Consider the following 18,399-nt stretch of genomic DNA (forward strand, 5'->3'; position numbering starts at 1 on the left):
CCCTGTGTAATGTCTTTGGGATTCAATGCCACAAAACTTGCCAAGCTACCAGGTGTCAGCAATATCCCTTTACCGTGACTCCTATTTCATGATCCCCTGGAGGTCTCTTAGATTTCAGTGTGTGACCCCTAGAGTACATATTCAAATATGCATTTCCTGCAGTAACACAGTCAAAAGCAATATATTTTTCTATCATTTCTCCTTTTGATTAATCTGGCTCAGGCATTAGAAGAAGTGCAGTTGTAATAACAGTGACTCTCATGGTCATGGATATGTGTTCCAAGAAAATTCCCACTGAAACCATTCATCTACTCCTAGATTCCGTATTCATGGTGAAATTGTTTTATGGAAATAAGTGTTAAAGGAAGAAACCTGTTACATGAAAAATACTAGTGCGTAGCCAAATGGTGAAATGATTACTAGGCCTGCTTAAATAATTAATCTTACATTAATAAATTCACTATGAGCTATTTAAAAATCCCAGCTCAGTTCACTTCCAAGTCCGCTTGTGCTGTTCATTGTTGCTGGGCTGGTCCAAGGAGGAGATCCCTGCTGTGAATTTCAGCTGCCATTGGCTTTTGGAGAGGAAATGCTAACGTGATGCTTTGACTTTTCTGCAGGGTTTCCTTTCAACAGGTTCTTCCAATACTCCTACTATTTTACAGTGGTGGTTTCCCAAAAGGACTCTGCATGCTTCTTCTCATGCCTTGTAAGGAAGCAGTACTTCTGACAGTACTGATTCAGTGCAGCGGGGCAGAGGGGACCCAGCGATAGAAGAAGGACTTGCATATGTAATTAAGTGCTAAGCTGGAGAATACATCCAGGGGAACGAAACCAATTTACTGGGTGTATGCTTAACACCCTTGGATAATTTATGTCTACATCTGATATTAAAGATAACTTCTACCAAGAAACTGGCCAAATGGCACTCTAGGCTAATAATACTCCCTTGCATATCTAGAAATATTTGTTATATGTGTGTCCTTGATGCACCAATAAACTGTCTCTGTTCATGAGCAAAATATCCTAGTTTAAGGAATCTTCTATACTCAGACATACATACCCTTCACAATGATGCTCCCTCACTGAAATAAATCCTTGATTTGTTAATGAACTACATTTGTGTTACGCTCTGATGCACTCCATAACAGCAATCCCAAAACACCAGGAAATTGAAGCAATGCAGGTTGTTAATCAAAACATGTAATAACCATGAACAAGTTAAGTCAGCAACAGTATGAACAAAACGTAACAGTCCAAATGGCAGGCATATAGCAGCAGGCCCTGAGTAAGTTCACACCCCCAATGCTATGCGCACGCACACATGCAAAGTTCAGGAATCAGAAGCCGAGAAACAAACAGGTACAGGAAGCAATAAACAGGAAGGCAACACACAGACACACCAATTATTGCAATTTACTTAACAGTAAATACTTAATGTATTCAAATGGTTTTAATTAGAGATGGGCTAGTCGGCTTTGTTAAAATACAAACTGCCTGAAGCCTTTGCCTTAAATTTGAATCAAACTTCTAAAGTTTATTTAATTAAAATAAATTAATAAAAATATTTTTCTTATTTTGAACAGGAGGGCTGGCTACATGGCCCTTGCTTCGTCTTTCTGACTGACCTTGGTATCTGCTACCTGTCACACCAAGGTCATAATAATGTTAAAATTCTTCTCCATTGACTGGCATGGTGGGTGAGATAATATCTTTTATTGGACCAACTTCTGTTGGTGAGAGAGACAAGCTGGTCCAATAAAAGTTATTACTTCACCCACCTTGTCTCTAATATCCTGGGACTGACATGGCTCCAACAACACCGCCTATCCCCGTTGACTGAAATTTAGTCAGCAATGGAAGAACTCACTCCCACTTGGGGAATAAAAACTCACTGAGCCCTGCACTACTGAAGTCAGTGGGAATTTTTCCACTGACATGAATGGGCATAGGATTGATCCCCGAGTCCCTGGGCACAATTCTCCAGAATCTGATTGCCATACAAGTGATGAGATTGCTTAGGGTAGGCCTTCATTCCCTCTGGGAGAGGCAGCCTCTCCTTTTGCCTGGAAGTGTATCAACAGTGAAAGGGAGAAGAAATATAGAGTCATGATTTTGTTTTTGGTAGGTCAGAAAGGACCATTACAATTGTCTAGTCTGACCGCCTGCATAACACAGGCCATACAAAGCACCTGCCAGTAATTTTTGCGTTATACCCATAATCTTTGGTTGTGGAGTCCAGGAAGATCCTGTGGTCTTCATGGATCAACAAATCAATATTGTGGACCATGCCCTCTCTTAGTCGAACACTGTATAAATTCTATAAATGCTACCTTTGAACAAATCCACAGTTTATGCAAATAACAAGGATCCCGTGCAGGCCTGAAATTCCAGGCCCCAGGGCCAGGGCCATCCTTAGGGTGGTTGGGGCCCAGGGTGGAAGTGACAAACCACTACTAGTGGCTGGTGCTGGATCAAGTGCATGTTGAAAGGTAGAGAAGTCTTACATTTTAGTGTCTTTATAGTTTTATGTCTAGTTGACTAAAGAATTATTTATGTATGAGAATTCCTCATTATTATCTTCATATGGTAGCTAAAAGAGGTGACTGGTTGGTTGGTTGAACTCTAGCTTGGTAGCTTGGCCATCATCATAGGCTTTTGTAGTCTATAGGCCCAGATTCAAGGTGAAAATTTGTGAGGATGATCTTGTATAGTGAGTTTTGTGAGGACACACATTTTAAATTTTTAACATTATCCCTCTGTATCCGTGTCTGTGTTTACTATATATATATATATATATATATATATATATATATATATATATATGTCATCCCTTTGTCTTCAGCTCAGCCTGTTATATTATACTTTGAATGCTTGAGTTTTGATTCAGTGATAAGGATAATAACCTGTCTGACTGTTTCATGTTGTGTTCTTAATTAGTATTCCTTCGTTTTAAGTCTTTTCAGCATTTGTATACATGTTTACAGTAGAAAATTTCAAGTGTAGATAAGCTACTTATTTACAGCAGAATATTTCAACTGTGAATAACAGCAGCTAAGAGCTCAAAGCCAATAACTTCATTTCTCAAACCACTGGAAAACACACCTTAACCAGCAAATGATGCTACAGATAATGAAAACTCCACAACTGCAACAGGTGATATTTCAGTGCCAATACTTGAACTTGAGGACAGTAGTCAAGAAGGAGATGTGCCAACAGTAACAGATACAGCAGAAGAGCCTGTGTATGAACAAAAAACTCAGCAACAACAGGAAGATGTAGATCTTACACAGCAAGAGTAAGTCATGAGTACTACAGGTCAGACTGTGACTGACATTGGAATTAGTGGCAAGAGCAATGCTGCCTAAATGCAATCTTTTCTTCAAATTAGTTGTGTTGAAATTCCAAGTAAAATTCCATGAGATGCTGATATACATGCTTTCCCTACTCGTCTGCTGACAAAAACTCTTCCAAATGGTGAGACCTACACAAAAGACTGGTTATGCTGGAGTACGGAAAAACAATCTCTGTACTGTGCACTCTGCTACATTTTGAACAAAAGTGCTGTAAATGCATCAGTTCTCTCTGATCAGTCAGGATGGAGCATCAACAGAGGTTGGAGAAAGTTGAAAGACCGAATACCATCACATGAGAGTTCTACGTCACACAAAGAAAACTATGTTTCATGGAAATCAGGCAGTAGGGCAGCATCAGCTGAAAGTTCAGTTGAGAATTTACTCTTGATTGAACTCTCTACAAAAGCTAATAACTGGAAAAAACTTCTTAAGCGCCTCCTGAATGTCATCCTTTTTCTTTCTGAGTGGGGATTGGCTTTCTTTGGTTCCAGTCAATGTACTGGTGATCGTGCAAATGGAAACTTCCTAGGCATAGTTGAGCTCCTCAGCAAATATGACCCACTTTTATCAGAGCATGTTAAACGTGTTTGAGAATCACAAGAGAGTCAAAAGCACATGCAAGTCCATTATCTCTCCACATGCATACAAAACAAGTTTATTGAGCTATGTGTGTCATTCGTACAAACAACAAGTCTTGGTGAAATTTGAAATGCCAAGTATTTTTCAATTATTGTTGATGCCACGCCAGATTGTCCTCACAAGGAACAGACTACTATGATTGTTCAATATGTTAAGATTGTAGACAGCTCAAAATTTTCAGTTGAAGAAAGGTTTATTTTGTTTGATAATTTCATGAGAAAAACTGGAAGAGAAATTGCTGCTTGAGTACTAGCAATTCTAAAAGTTTTTAAGTTAGATTGTCAAGGCTGCATTGGTCAAGCCTATGACAATGGATCTAATATGGCTGGGAAGTACAAAGGTGTACAAGCAGTTATGCTTGAGCATAATTCAAACTGTATTTTCTCCAGCTGTGGAAACCACACACTAAACCTTGTAGGTGTTTTTAAAATATTTTTAAACATTTTTTTAAAATATTTAATCATTGTGGGTCTGAGTATACTCACCTGGCAAGAAAGTTTGTCTCTTTATGAGGCTTAATTCACTGCTAGTCTTATTCTGTTTTCTTCCTCGTGCTCTGCCCATCATCACGATATGTAAGAGCTTTTGTGGGAGCTGTGCATGGTTGTTTGAGGGCAGAATAGGACATCCGAAATAGGACCCTTTCAAGAGGCTTGCATCTGATTTTGGTGGGAAATGAGACTTAAGTGAAAGGCATCTTGGGAAATTTAGTCTTAAACTGAAAGCTGACTGATGGAAAATTAGCAGTTGGAAACCTCTTGCATTATCCATTTTTAAGCAGGTTTTTCCACTGATCACATTTCCACTTAACACCAAATAGCACAATATGGCCCCAGTACTTTCAAAGGGAGCTCTAAGAAAGTGCTCCTCTATAACAGAGCTAGAATTTTCCAGGACTTAATCAGTTGTGACCTTGACTGCTGAAGGGTGCAGACACCTTTATATCTGGGAGGGGGCTTGTGCTATATTTTTATCATTGTCTTCCTTGTGATTTTCCTACTTCCAAAGTCCTGTTTTATGCCCTCTTCTTCTGTAATAGTTTACTTCATATATACAGTTCAAACAATAGACTGCTGGGGCATTTTTTCACCGGCATTTAAGGTAAATGTGGTAATATAAGAAGGGTGGAATGAAAATGAAAAGTCCTCTGAAATGCCTTCCTACATTAAGAAACTCTCATCATCAGCCTTGCTCTAAACCTCAGATCATAAAGGTCATTAAGAAAGAGCAACAATAAGTGAGCAGTTTTAGTAGAAAAAAAGAGGATGTGACATCAGCCTATAGCCATGAAGAAAAGCAGGTCAATAGAAATGCATGACTAGTTATGTTTAAATTATGCTGGAAAAGGAGGGAGGGGTTTTGACTCTTGTTCCTAACTGATTCCTTTATAGAATCTAGCATCATCCTTCTAACTGAGCAACATGTAAAATCTCTTTGAGGTGTCAATTCAGAACACACATACCATAGAGGTATATTTAGGGATCATTCAGATGCATGGGTCAGATCTTACTTTCTCAAAAAGCATTTCCTATCTTTGGTTATATATTTGTCCCTTCGCTTTTGTTAAGGCTTTTGGTTGTAAGGATCAGACTAAAAAGGTTCAGGAAAGCTGGAAATAACTTTGCACCTTTTTGAGCACTGCTCAGCTGTAGGTAAATTCTCATTCTTATTATCTGTTATGCACCAATAGTGTGCTCTATGCTGAGGTAAGAAATGTTACAGCTTGTTACATGATTCACTCACCTTGGCATTAAAATGCCTGCCAGAACTGTGTCTATACTTCTGAGATGGGCATTCTGGTGGTATGCACACATCTGATTTGGGAGTTCACTAGTTTATGAACTGTATGCACTGTAGTGTTGCTGAATGGGCTCTTCAATATTGATTTTTTGGCTATTATGGCTGTGGTCACCTTCTTGTCATTAGCATTAAGTGAGCTTACTCTAAACTTGCTTTGTTCCTAAGCCTGTAATTTCTTTGCCCTTCTTTCTTTTCCTTTCATTCTCATTTACATATAAAAAGATGCAGAAAGAATTTCTGTCCGTATGTTTGAAAACTGCCATGAATGCTATACTGCATAGTATTGCATTCAGAGCCTTGGACTGGAAAAACATTGCCCATAGGCACTGAGGCCTCTTCAATGTATGGTCTGATTACCATGTGAGTGGAAATCAAGTACAAAATCTGACTGCTTCCCAAACTTTAAAAACAAACCATGGCCTAGCTGACAACCTATTGGCTCGTTTTCAGATGTCTTTCATTTTATCTTGTTTATTGTACACAAGTCCTTTACTAAAAGTATTAAACACCCCTCCTCCCAGAGTTCTTTAAGACTTTGTTTGAATTGGCACTCTCTGCTATAATCCAATTGTTAAGTGCCATCTAGTGGTTTCTAGACAGCAGATCGCTTTAGGGAGCCACCACCCCAACCTGCTCCTTTTACTTCTTTAAAGAAATGCCAAGACATCACTTTGAAGCTCTTCCATTTTTTGTAAAGTTTTTCCATTCCGATGCTGGCTTGGCCTTACAATGTGAAGCAATGTAGGTTGGTTATAGCAGAAGATTTTGGAATGCATAGGTGCTGGAACTAGGAGTGCTGGGGATGCTGCTGCACCCTCTGGCTTGAAGTGGTTTTTATCATATCCAGGGTTTACAGTTTGGTTCAATGGTTCTCAGGACCCCCACTATTCCACCCCTGTTGGAATGTACATTGTGTCATTTTGTACTGTAGATTTATCAAATAGAAAATTACTAAATGTATTCTTTTGTACCACAGATCTGCTCATAATCTCTTCATTAATTAAAAAATAACCAGTGCTGGAACACTGATGTTACCTTGTGTTGATGGTGTTATCTCCAAATGAGTAAAACCAGTGACAGGTAGCACAGCTGACATGTTTAACAAAAGATGGCGCTTAGCCTTTGCTGTGTCATGGTGAAATGAAATGGATAAAATAATTTATTTTCTACTGATCCCATTTTTATTTTTGATATTTTTTCTAGAATTTAAAAAGTGTAACACCACTGACCCACATTAAATCTACAGTGTGTATTTAAGACCATCAACGTTTTAGCAGAGCAATCCTAAGATCTGAGCAGTTTCTGAATCAGCTTGACCTTTTATGCTCTCTGCTGAAAGGAACACATTTTCCATCATCCTTTACCAAAAGATGTAAGAAGTATTGAGTAGGATAGGGTATTTTTGAATGCTCTCTCCATTACATTTACTGTACATTTAATTTGCAGGTAGTCTATTGTTTCTGCCAGTTGTTGGCAACACAATATACATTTTTTTAAATGTTTTATTGATGTAACTGCCCAGAATCTTGTACATACACCAATGGATGTTTTTATAAATCCTGATAAAAATAATGTTTAATTATTTTGGCTGCTTACTTGGGCCCTGATCCTGCAAGAAATTATGTGCATGTTTAGCACTATGCACTATGATTAGTTCCACTGAATATTCACAGGGCTTGATCCAGTGCCCAATATGGTCATTGGAAGGACAAGGCATTGGATTGTGCCCAGGTTCCATAAAGTTCAGCACACCCATATGTCTTTGCAGGATCAGGGCCTTGTACTTTATCTGTCATTCTGAAAGTTAGAATCAAATGCCCTGGTAATGCATCTGTGGGAGGAGGAGTTCTTTGCCCAAAACCAATTTTTTTCGGTAAGGAAAGTTGATTTTGTAACTCCTGAACACTGCTTTGAAAATACATCAATCAGAATGGACTCAAATAATTAATTATCCTATTGCTTAGTGCAATGAACTCCTTTTTTGGATGTTGTATGTATTGCTATAGAAGCACCTGTCCTATTTAGCTTTAATTAAGCACATTTTAATGGGATTCTAAAATTTAGTGTTGCTACTAATGCATATGAACCCCCAGAAATTACTCATTAATCTTCGTTATCTTCATTACTTACAGATGATTCCTTCAGGATGATCACATCAAGATGACATTATTTGTGCGGTAGACTTCATAACAAATGCATTTCCAGAACAAGGGCACTGATTTGCAAAGTGACTGGCTAATCAGTGGGCTCTTATTTTAAAACCTTTTACCATTCTCCTAGTAAATATTGTCTTAGCAGTTTTCCTTAAAGGGCCAAATCCTTCTTTAATTACTCCTTCAAAACTCCCATTGGCTTAAGTAGGAATAAGATGACCAAGATTTATTTCCAGATGTTCATTTCAGTTTGATGGATTCAGGACTGCAACTTTCATTATCATTCACAGGATGTGTTGGAGTTTGGGATAACCTTACTTGCTGGCGCCCTGCTGAAATTGGAGAGACTATCACTGTCCCTTGTCCAAAAGTATTTAGCCACTTTTTCAGCAAACCAGGTATTTTGTTTTAAGTTATTTTATGTATTTATTTTATGGCCTTATTTTTTTTTTAAAGAATAACCTCACGCACTGCAAGGTTCACCTGAAACCATTCAGTTGGGTGAAATTTACTCTATGTCTATTGCAAATTTGCTTATGTACAGTAAATTGTAAAAGCATGTATTTGGAGTTTAGGATATTGTCTTATTTTTAGAGAGAGAAGAATGAGCCTTCTCAATGGCGCCAATAAGAAAGTATGAGATGGCATCACGACAGCACTAAACAAATTGTACTGATTACCCAAATGGCATTTATTGTTTCCAGAACTTCAGATTTCAGTCGATGTTCTCATACATTGACACTGATCAAGCTTGAGGGCCCTGCTGTGTTTGACCTGACTACATCAGTCATGATCGCCACTGTCAAGGTTCCTCCCCGCCTCTGAACTCTAGGATACAGATGTGGGGACCTGCATGAAAAACCTCCTAAGCTTATCTTTACCAGCTTAGGTCAAAACTTCCCCAAGGTACAAAATATTCCACCCGTTGTCCTTGGATTGGCCATTACCACCACCAAACTAATACTGGTTACTGGGGAAGAGCTGTTTGGACACGTCTTTTCCCCCAAAATACTTCCCAAAACCTTGCACCCCACTTCCTGGACAAGGTTTGGTAAAAAGCCTCACCAATTTGCCTAGGTGACTACAGACCCAGACCCTTGGATCTTAAGAACAATGAACAATCCTCCCAACACTTGCACCCCCCCTTTCCTGGGAAATGTTGGATAAAAAAGCCTCACCAATTTGCATAGGTGACCACAGACCCAAATCCTTGGATCTGAGAACAATGAAAAAGCATTCAGTTTTCTTACAAGAAGACTTTTAATAAAAATAGAAGTAAATAGAAATAAAGAAATTCCCCTTGTAAAATCAGGATGGTAGATACCTTACAGGGTAATTAGATTCAAAACATAGAGAACCCCTCTAGGCAAAACCTTAAGTTACAAAAAAGATACACAGACAGAAATAGTTATTCTATTCAGCACAGTTCTTTTCTCAGCCATTTAAAGAAATCATAATCTAACACATACCTAGCTAGATTACTTACTAAAAGTTCTAAGACTCCATTCCTGGTCTATCCCCGGTAAAGCCCAGCATATAGACAGACTATAGACAGACACACAGACCCTTTGTTTCTCTCCCTCCTCCCAGCTTTTGAAAGTATCTTGTCTCCTCATTGGTCATTTTGGTCAGGTGCCAGCGAGGTTACCTTTAGCTTCTTAACCCTTTACAGGTGAGAGGAGCTTTCCCCTGGCCAGGAGGGATTTCAAAGGGGTTTACCCTTCCCTTTATATTTATGACAGCCACCCAGATGCAGCTCTTTTAGAAGCTAGTCACTGTCTCTGTGCCTATGGGCATTTCCCATTTGTTTGTGGGAAGAGCTCCCCTATCCTCTGGTGATGGGCACTTAAAAATGCATGCAACAATACTACATAATTTAGATAAATTAACAGTGGTGGGAATTACATGGGATTATAATCACCTTCATGTTGTTTTTTACCACAACCTGAAAGACTCAGCTTAATCTCTTAGCCAGGTTGCTAGGGGGCCTAGTTTAGCTGGTAATATCCAGTGTCACATCTATCCAGAGTGCTTTAATTCTGCAGCACAGCTGGTCAGTGCAATTTATAATATTACATAATGCTTACAAGTAGATTGTCACATGTAGATCTCAAAATGTTTTTCAAGGTGGGTAAGTATTATTTTCCCATTTTTCTGGTAGGGAAGCTGTGGCATGAAGTTATATAACTGTCCCAGGTTCACATTGTAAATCACCGAACCAGGAATCGAACCCAGGTCCTAGTTCTTAATTTGGTGTTCTAGTCATTGGACCGTATTAGCCAGTATTAGGCTTTAGAGAATGGCAGAATCAGCAAGGAAATAGGTCTGTGGAAAAGATTCTTTTCATACAGCATATCCCTGTAACTTTAAGCTTTTCTGTTGGATATCAAGAACTTCCAAGAACTTCCATTGTACCAAAATTCCACAACTCTGAAAATAGCTTTTCAGTGGTTTCAGTTGTGGCTCTTCCAAAAACACACTTGTAGTAGGAAAACCTAATCTATCTGGCACCTGTTCATGGGATTGAGGAGTAAAGATGGGTCATCAGTTGCACAAATTAAGTATAAATTAGAATAAGCATAAATTGAGAATTCTGAGAAGGAGGCAATTTCTCCTAGCACAGTTACATTCATAGTGATAAGCAAAAGTTATAATATTGTTCCTTACCCAAACTCACAAAAGGAAACAAAGAGTTCTAGAATGTGTAAAAGGTGATCAAGATCTTCTAGCTCAAATCTATCATTCAGACAAATCCAGTTGACGGGAAATGGGAAATCATTTGGTATACTGCATATACACAGGTTTCAGAGTAACAGCCGTGTTAGTCTGTATTCGCAAAAAGAAAAGGAGTACTTGTGGCACCTTAGAGACTAATTGGTTAGTCTCTAAGGTGCCACAAGTACTCCTTTTCTTTTTGCATATACACAGTAATTCTTTTCTCCATCCGTGAAATGCAGCCTCTTTTTGAGTGATTATTGCTCAAAAGCTCATAGCAACACTATACAAAACAACACTGAGTAAAGATAATACTGTATACAATTGAAACTAGAGGCTGAATTTAAGGGGTCAGAATGTAATTTCCTAAACATTAATTTGGACAAGTTACTGTAAGCCCTCTACTTCTGCAAAAAGTGCCATGAGATGTTTAATCACTAAAATTGCTCTGTTTCAAAGTAACAGCCGTGTTAGTCTGTATTCGCAAAAAGAAAAGGAGTACTTGTGGCACCTTAGAGACTAACCAATTTATTAGAGCATAAGCTTTCGTGAGCTACAGCTCACTTCCTCAGATGCATATCGTGGAAACTGCAGCAGGCTTTATATATACACAGTGCCAGCAATGCCCCTCTGCCATGTACATTGGTCAAACTGGACAGTCTCTACGTAAAAGAATAAATGGACACAAATCAGATGTCAAGAATTATAACATTCATAAACCAGTCGGAGAACACTTCAATCTCTCTGGTCACGCAATCACAGACATGAAGGTCGCTATCTTAAAACAAAAAAACTTCAAATCCAGACTCCAGCGAGAAACTGCTGAATTGGAATTCATTTGCAAATTGGATACTATTAATTTAGGCTTAAATAGAGACTGGGAGTGGCTAAGTCATTATGCAAGGTAGCCTGTTTCCTCTTGTTTTTTCCTACCCCCCCCCCCAAGATGTTCTGGTTTAACTTGGATTTAAACTTGAAGAGTGGTCAGTTTGGATGAGCTATTACCAGCAGGAGAGTGAGTTTGTGTGTGTATGGGGGTGGGGGGGATGTGAGAAAACCTGGATTTGTGCAGGAAATAGCCCAACTTGATTGTCATGCACATTGTGTAAAGAGTTGTCACTTTGGATGGGCTATCACCAGCAGGAGAGTGAATTTGTGTGGGGGGGTGGAGGGTGAGAAAACCTGGATTTGTGCTGGAAATGGCCCACCTGATGATCACTTTAGATAAGCTATTACCAGCAGGACAGTGGGGTGGGAGTAGGTATTGTTTCATATTCTCTGTGTATATATAAAGCCTGCTGCAGTTTCCACAATATGCATCTGAGGAAGTGAGCTGTAGCTCACGAAAGCTTATGCTCTAATAAATTGGTTAGTCTCTAAGGTGCCACAAGTACTCCTTTTTTTAAAATTGCTCTGAACCTCTATTTTGAATTTTTTCCCAAAAGATGGCACTTCACATGACACAAGGCCTCCTAAAACTGATCGGAGTTGTAAAAGAAAGCCTGTCCTCACAAAATTCCTGCCCAATGTTGCAGACTCAGAAGTTGAGATAAGCTTCCAAAAGCCTGTATGCTTATCTGAATTGAACCTCACCTCTCCTGTCTGAACCTATGTAACGTATTGCATCATGAATAATGTGCATACACCTCATAGGAATAACTTTTATCTTCTTAGTTGGTAAGTCTCCCCCATGTGCTATTGACCATATTGCTTCGAAGTGTGGGCTCCTAGTTTATCACAGATAAGAGGGCCACTTTGACCAATTTATAGTTGACAGAGGCCAGATGACCTTTCATGCTTGAGTTCATAGAATCATAGAAGATTAGGGTTGGAAGAGACCTCAGAAGTTCATCTAGTCCAACCCCCTGCTCAAAGCAGGACCAACCCCAACTAAATCATCCCAGCCAGGGCTTTGTCAAGCCAGGCCTTAAAAACCTCTAAGGATGGAGATTCCACCACCTCCCTAAGTAACACATTTGAGTGCTTCACCACTCTCCTAGTGAAATAGTTTTAGACCTTTCCCACTGCAGCTTGAGACCATTGCTCCTCAGTGATGGCAGATGACAGAATGAGAAGAGCCTAGCTCCATCTTCTTTGGAACCCCCCTTTAGGTAGTTGAAGGCTGCTATCAAATCCCACCTCACTCTTCTCTTCTGCAGACTAAATAAGCCCAGACTAAATAAGCCTCTCCTCATAAGTCATGTGCCCCAGCCCCCTAATAATTTTCATTGCCTTCTGCTGGACTCTTCAATTTGTCTACATCCTTTCTGTAGAAGGGGGCCCAAAACTGGATGCAATACTCCAGATGTGGCCTCACCAGTGCCGAATAGAAGGGAATAATCACTTCCCTTGATCTGCTAGCAATGCTCCTACTAATGCAGCCCAATATGCTGTTAGCCTTCTTGGCAAGAAGGGCACATTGTTGACTCATACCTTCTTAGCAACAAGGGCACACTGCTGACTCATAGTTAAAACAAAAAGATTCCCCTTTGGTCCCCCCATTGAATTATGGGTGTGGAGGATAGATTGAAGTCCCTGAAGTTTGCCTGTATTGTGATATTTTCCCTGCTCCTTGCCTCTGTGCGCATAATTTGAGAGGGCCTTTAAAATGCATTACGTGCTAAATCAGAATTTGCTATAAACCAGATGCATGTTCATCTGTCTGTGTAGAAATTCACCACTGTAGTATCCAAGGACTTCAATAACTCTTTTAGTAGAACACTTAATATCACCTGCTCAGAAGATCTTAAATAATAGTTTAGAGTAATCAAGGTTTGTATAGAGCCATTTTCATTCAAATTACTTGTCCGGCAAACTATTTTAACTACAAATAATTCTCTAAAAGTGGAAGATAATAAACTCCCTTCAGAGTAATTTTAACAAAACTACAAAATCTTTCAGGCTGTTTCTGTTCAAACACTCCATGATTGAAAGTAGGAGGCATAGCATTGCAATTTTGTATGTATGTTTCTTTAGCATAGCAAAGATATTTGGTATGACTCAGAGCCAAGAATAAATGTTAAAACAGTAAGTGCACATGAATGGAAATATGTGGGATTGCTTAATGACAGTGCTGGAGCATAAAGCATGTTAATGGAGTGGTTTCCACAAGAAGGCACAGTTTTTATGAAGCTTGGCTTTAAGGCCTGTTGGTTAGGAAGCTTTTAAATCTATGTGGAAAAATATGTGACTTTTGTTTTACAGGAAATATTAGCAAAAATTGTACAAGTGACGGATGGTCAGAGATATTTCCAGATTACATAAGCGCTTGTGGTTATTATGACAGTGATGATGACAGTAAGGTAAGAAAAATAATTATTCTGTTCATTCAGATGCAGATGTTCAAAAGAGTTTCATAGATTCCAAGGCCAGAAGGGACCATTGTGATCATCTAGTCTGACCTCCTGTTATAACACATACCATAGAGCTTCCCCAAAATAATACCTCAAGCATATCTTTTAAAAAAAATCCCAATCTTGATTTTAAAATTGTCAGTGATGGAGAAGCCAGCACAACCCTTGGTAAACTGTTCCAATGGTTAATTACATTCACCATTAAAAATGTACATCTTATGTACTGAAATTGCCTAGCTTCAACTTCCAGCCTTTGGACTGTGTGATACCTTTCTCTGCTTGAAACTATAGGGCCAAATTCTGCTCCCAAATACATGCATATTACTCTGAAATCTACAGGAATTGTGTACGCATGTTTGAGAGTATAGAAAATCTTTTATTTGAGTTGAAATTCTCATCTAAGCTGAAGGTATGTCTACACTTTGAGCTGGGGGTCTGATTCTCAGGTTGAGGAAACATACTTGTGCTCGTTCAATGAAAAATAGAATGTATCCATGACAGCACAAGCCATGGAAGGGGCTAGCCACCTGGGTACATACCCGTATGAGACCCTAAGCGTGTAGTCAGGGCTTATCCCGCCACTGTGACTACACTCTACTTTTAGCATGCTAGCTTGATGGGAGCTAGGGCAAGAATGTCTCCTTGAGCTGGGAATCACATCTCCAGCTCGAAGTGTAGACATACCCTAAGAGCAGAGGTGTAGGGTTCATAAACTATAATGATAAAAAACTAATGATTATATTTATTATCATCATTATTATTTATTATTTGGATTACTGTAATGCCTAGTAGCCCCAGTAGTGGATCAGGAACCCAGTGTGCTAGGCACTGTGATGCCATTATCAGTCATTGTACTATAAAATTTCTGCTACTGTTGCATACTACTAATGTTTTAAGTATTTTGTGTATTTATAATACAAACTAGTATTCCTTTAGTTTAATATGATTGTATATATCATTTAATCTGTACAGTACATTTAAATACAGTAAATAGGTAGAATGAACATTTAGCTCTATTGTCTTCATGGGAATTACTCTGGATTTACATCAGTTTATAAGGTACATCAGAATGTGGACCAAAGGCTGTCAGATATAGAACAAATGATCCTAGCAAGTGTTAAAATGTAATCCTCTCAGTTTGCCTCTACCATTTCTTGCCCTTATATGTCTTTTGAGGAGAGCTACCAGGTCTTCCTGCATCACCTGCAGATTAGAACACTTAGCTAACATTGAAATTTTTCAACAAGAAAAGGGCATATGTTTTTCACAATCTTTGTTTATTTGTGAGAAATGTTCCTGGTTTTCTAGTAGTTCTGTAGTATCACACCAGAGCAAGACTTCACTTGCAAATGCAGGATTCCACCATCAGTCAAATTCCCATTCACACATGGAGAGATGGGCTCCTCCTATGTACCTCCCATGCAATGATAAAGTTGATGCCTATTCTTCAAGAAGGAATATGTCCTACTTCTTCCAGGTGCTTAATGACTTCGGTGGTGGGCACTAAAGAAATCTGTCAGATAGATAGATACCCACCTTGACTCAGCTGTTATTGCCAGCAGTTTGCTCCTTTCTGCCAGGATTGCCAGCAACAGATGCAGTCAGCTGTAGACATGTCTGATATGCCTGTTATGACTCATTGCCTTGTCTGCCAGATCTGATGAAATCCAAGCTAAAGAAGTCATAGTCAGTGTCTAAGTGGTAGACCTATTCAGGGTGAAATAGGTTGGAGGAGTCAGTGAAGAGCCTGATCCCCAAAGGAGTGCATGAAATTTCCAGCTGACCTCTTTCAGGACCCTGTCCAGAGCAGCAGGCGTATTATCCCAGCCTACCCCCATTCCCTCCTCCCCATCACTGTGTGTGTGCAAGCACACACACACACAAGGGTAGAATGGTTGCCAGAAACTCCCTCCTGATCTTTTTCCTGTCTCATTTCGTGTGTTGTAACAAGTACATGCTGGACAGAGAACCAAAATTATTGTAAATATGAAAAACTTGAGTTTCCTTCAAAATAATATAGGGATTCCAGATTCTTTTTAGACACTAAAAGAAAGAAAACAATACCACTCCGTATACGTATGTGTGTTAACAGTAATCACTGTGCTCCATGAAAATACAACGTGTTTGGAAAACTATAATTAGTTCACTTCTGCTCTTTCTCAGTTAAGACTGTCAAAAGCCAGTGAGTACGTAACAGTTCCATATCTCATATATGCACATAACTGCAATCTGTAGTCTCTAAATTTTTTCCATTTTAAAGAACTTTTTTTATTCGTTTATGTATATGAAGAGTTTTGCAAATATCATGAATTAGTGTGGCTCATTAATGCATTAAAAAGTCCAGACACATAAATAACTAAAAAATAGTTGACAAAGAAATGGACTGGAACATTTTATTCTCCCATTTTGTATGCAGATGGTTATTCTGAGATATTGGAATCATCTGAATATTTGGAAAATTGAAAGTGCTTTACTGTTTCAGAGAACCATTTTTACAACCACCAAACTGTCATGTACCCAAACATTGTCACCTGGATTGAAAACCAACCAAAGGCCAATAAATAAAAAGGGATACATTGTAGCAGTCCTGATGGCAGATGAAGGAATTAGTATTTGAATAGACCTGTTCTTATTTAACATTGTTGCTAATGATCTGGAGTGAAGAGTGTGAAACTTAAGTTAATTAAATTTGCAAATAATAGTGCAGGAGAAACTAGAGAGGTTGGAAATGTGGGCAGAATTAACAAATATGAATCAACCTGGAATAAGGCAAACAACAATAAAGCATCTAGGGTAAAATCCAGAAGATGGAAGTAGAGGGGAGATACTTAGCTGCCCACTGTTACTACAAAATGTTTTGTGGTGTTACCGCTTTCTAACTGGCTCGAGTGGATAGTGTATCATGGAAACTGAGATAATGCAAGTTTGGGCTGCATCTGAGGTGCCATAATATCATATAGCAGGGAGGCACCAATTCCTCTTTCCTCATAGCGCTGTCATGGCTGACCCTGCAATATTGAGTTCAGTTCTGGGCACTTCATTGCCAGAAAATAAATTGACCATACTAATGTGACACGACAGAAAATTCCTTCCTGACAAGAAATTGGACAATCTGTTCAGTGTTATCTAGTATCAAAAATAAAGTTAAATTCACTAGTTCTGGGTCAGTAGAAAGTAGCTATTTCCTTTGCAAATAGACAGTACATTCAAATAAGAATAGTTAGTTCTTTTAATTCTTAACATTTTATTTTATTTATAGTTTCAAAGTAGAGGAAGAAATATGAAAGTCTCTTTGTTGAAGCTTTCCTTAGAAATTTTGCGATGTTAGCGCCCACTTCAGGAAAACACATGCTTAAATCCATCTCTGTTCAGGAAAGCACTTAAATATGTACTTCAGTGTCACTGAAGTCAGTGAGACTTAGCTATGTGTTTGAAGTGCTTTCCTGAATCAGGATGCTTCCTTGAAGTGAGGCCTCCGTACAGAGTTACAGTACTATCAAAGGGTCACATCCTTAGCTGGTGGAAGTCAGCATAGTTTAGCTGGATCTGGGCCCAAATTTCGGTAAAAAGTCCAAAGAGGACCTGTGATGGGTTGTAACAAAGCCCACACTGGAAAGGAAGGGGTTAAAGAACTACTCTGGGCCCAGGCGACCTCACCCCACTCTACCTGCAAAGCCTGCACTGGCTGGAGGAGGAGCTTAAAAAGAGGAGCAGAGTAGCTCAGTATTAGGCAGACAGGGGGAAGAAGCTGACCTGCCCTCTGAGCTCCTGGGAAGGAGCACTTGCTGCTTGAGGCCTGACTATAGCGACATGTCCAAGCCTACAAAGAAGGACCTGTGACTCTCTAAAGGTTAGAGCCTTTATCATTGTACATTAGTACTTTATCTTGTGGGGAGAGAGGGGACTGATAGGTAGTGATCCAAGGAGGCAGCTGCATAGCATCATAGGCTGCAGGGCTTAGCTGCCTGCCATTGGGCCCTGGACTGGAGCCTGCTGGAAAGGATGCGTCCGGGCCTGGGCCCCCATACCAGTCCCTAAAGAGGGACAGCTAGAGAACTGTACCCATTGGTGGGGAATCCCTAGTTGGGGGAAGACACAACAGTCTGGACCATGAGACCCCAAACAAGGGGGAAGCCCTGAATCCCTTGCTTAATCCTGGAGACTTCCTTGTTATTGGATTCTTTGTATATAGCCTGAGAACGTGACCTGGCTCAGGGCTGAGTCACTGAAAGGGCACGCCTTTACAGGGCAGAACGGTAGGGAAGAAAGGGGAATGCCCAGGGGGAAGGCAGCTTGACCACTAGGCAGCACAGATAGAAAGTGTTCCCCTTCACAGGGCTCAGTGATGAAATCTTCACATTTCTTTCTCTTTGTACACCAGAA

The 18,399-nt window shown here is 39.5% G+C and overlaps 1 protein-coding gene and 1 long non-coding RNA gene across 3 annotated transcripts in view; one reads left to right on the top strand and one right to left on the bottom strand.

Moving 5' to 3' along the window:
* The window catches only part of LOC140907779 (uncharacterized), a 238,375-nt gene that overhangs the window by 103,666 nt on the left and 116,310 nt on the right, over positions 1-18,399 (bottom strand). The gene's annotated exons all lie outside the window — the stretch shown is intronic.
* Positions 1-18,399, top strand: part of VIPR2 (vasoactive intestinal peptide receptor 2) — an 88,154-nt gene that overhangs the window by 8,076 nt on the left and 61,679 nt on the right. For both annotated transcript variants that reach the window (XM_073334537.2, XM_073334536.2), the window contains exons 3-4: positions 8,239-8,346; positions 13,868-13,965. In XM_073334537.2, the coding sequence (XP_073190638.1) occupies positions 8,239-8,346; positions 13,868-13,965 (206 nt within the window). The remainder of the gene's footprint in view (positions 1-8,238; positions 8,347-13,867; positions 13,966-18,399) is intronic.

This window comes from Lepidochelys kempii, chromosome 2, assembly GCF_965140285.1.
Source record: "Lepidochelys kempii isolate rLepKem1 chromosome 2, rLepKem1.hap1, whole genome shotgun sequence".
NCBI classification, from domain to species: Eukaryota; Metazoa; Chordata; order Testudines; family Cheloniidae; genus Lepidochelys; species Lepidochelys kempii.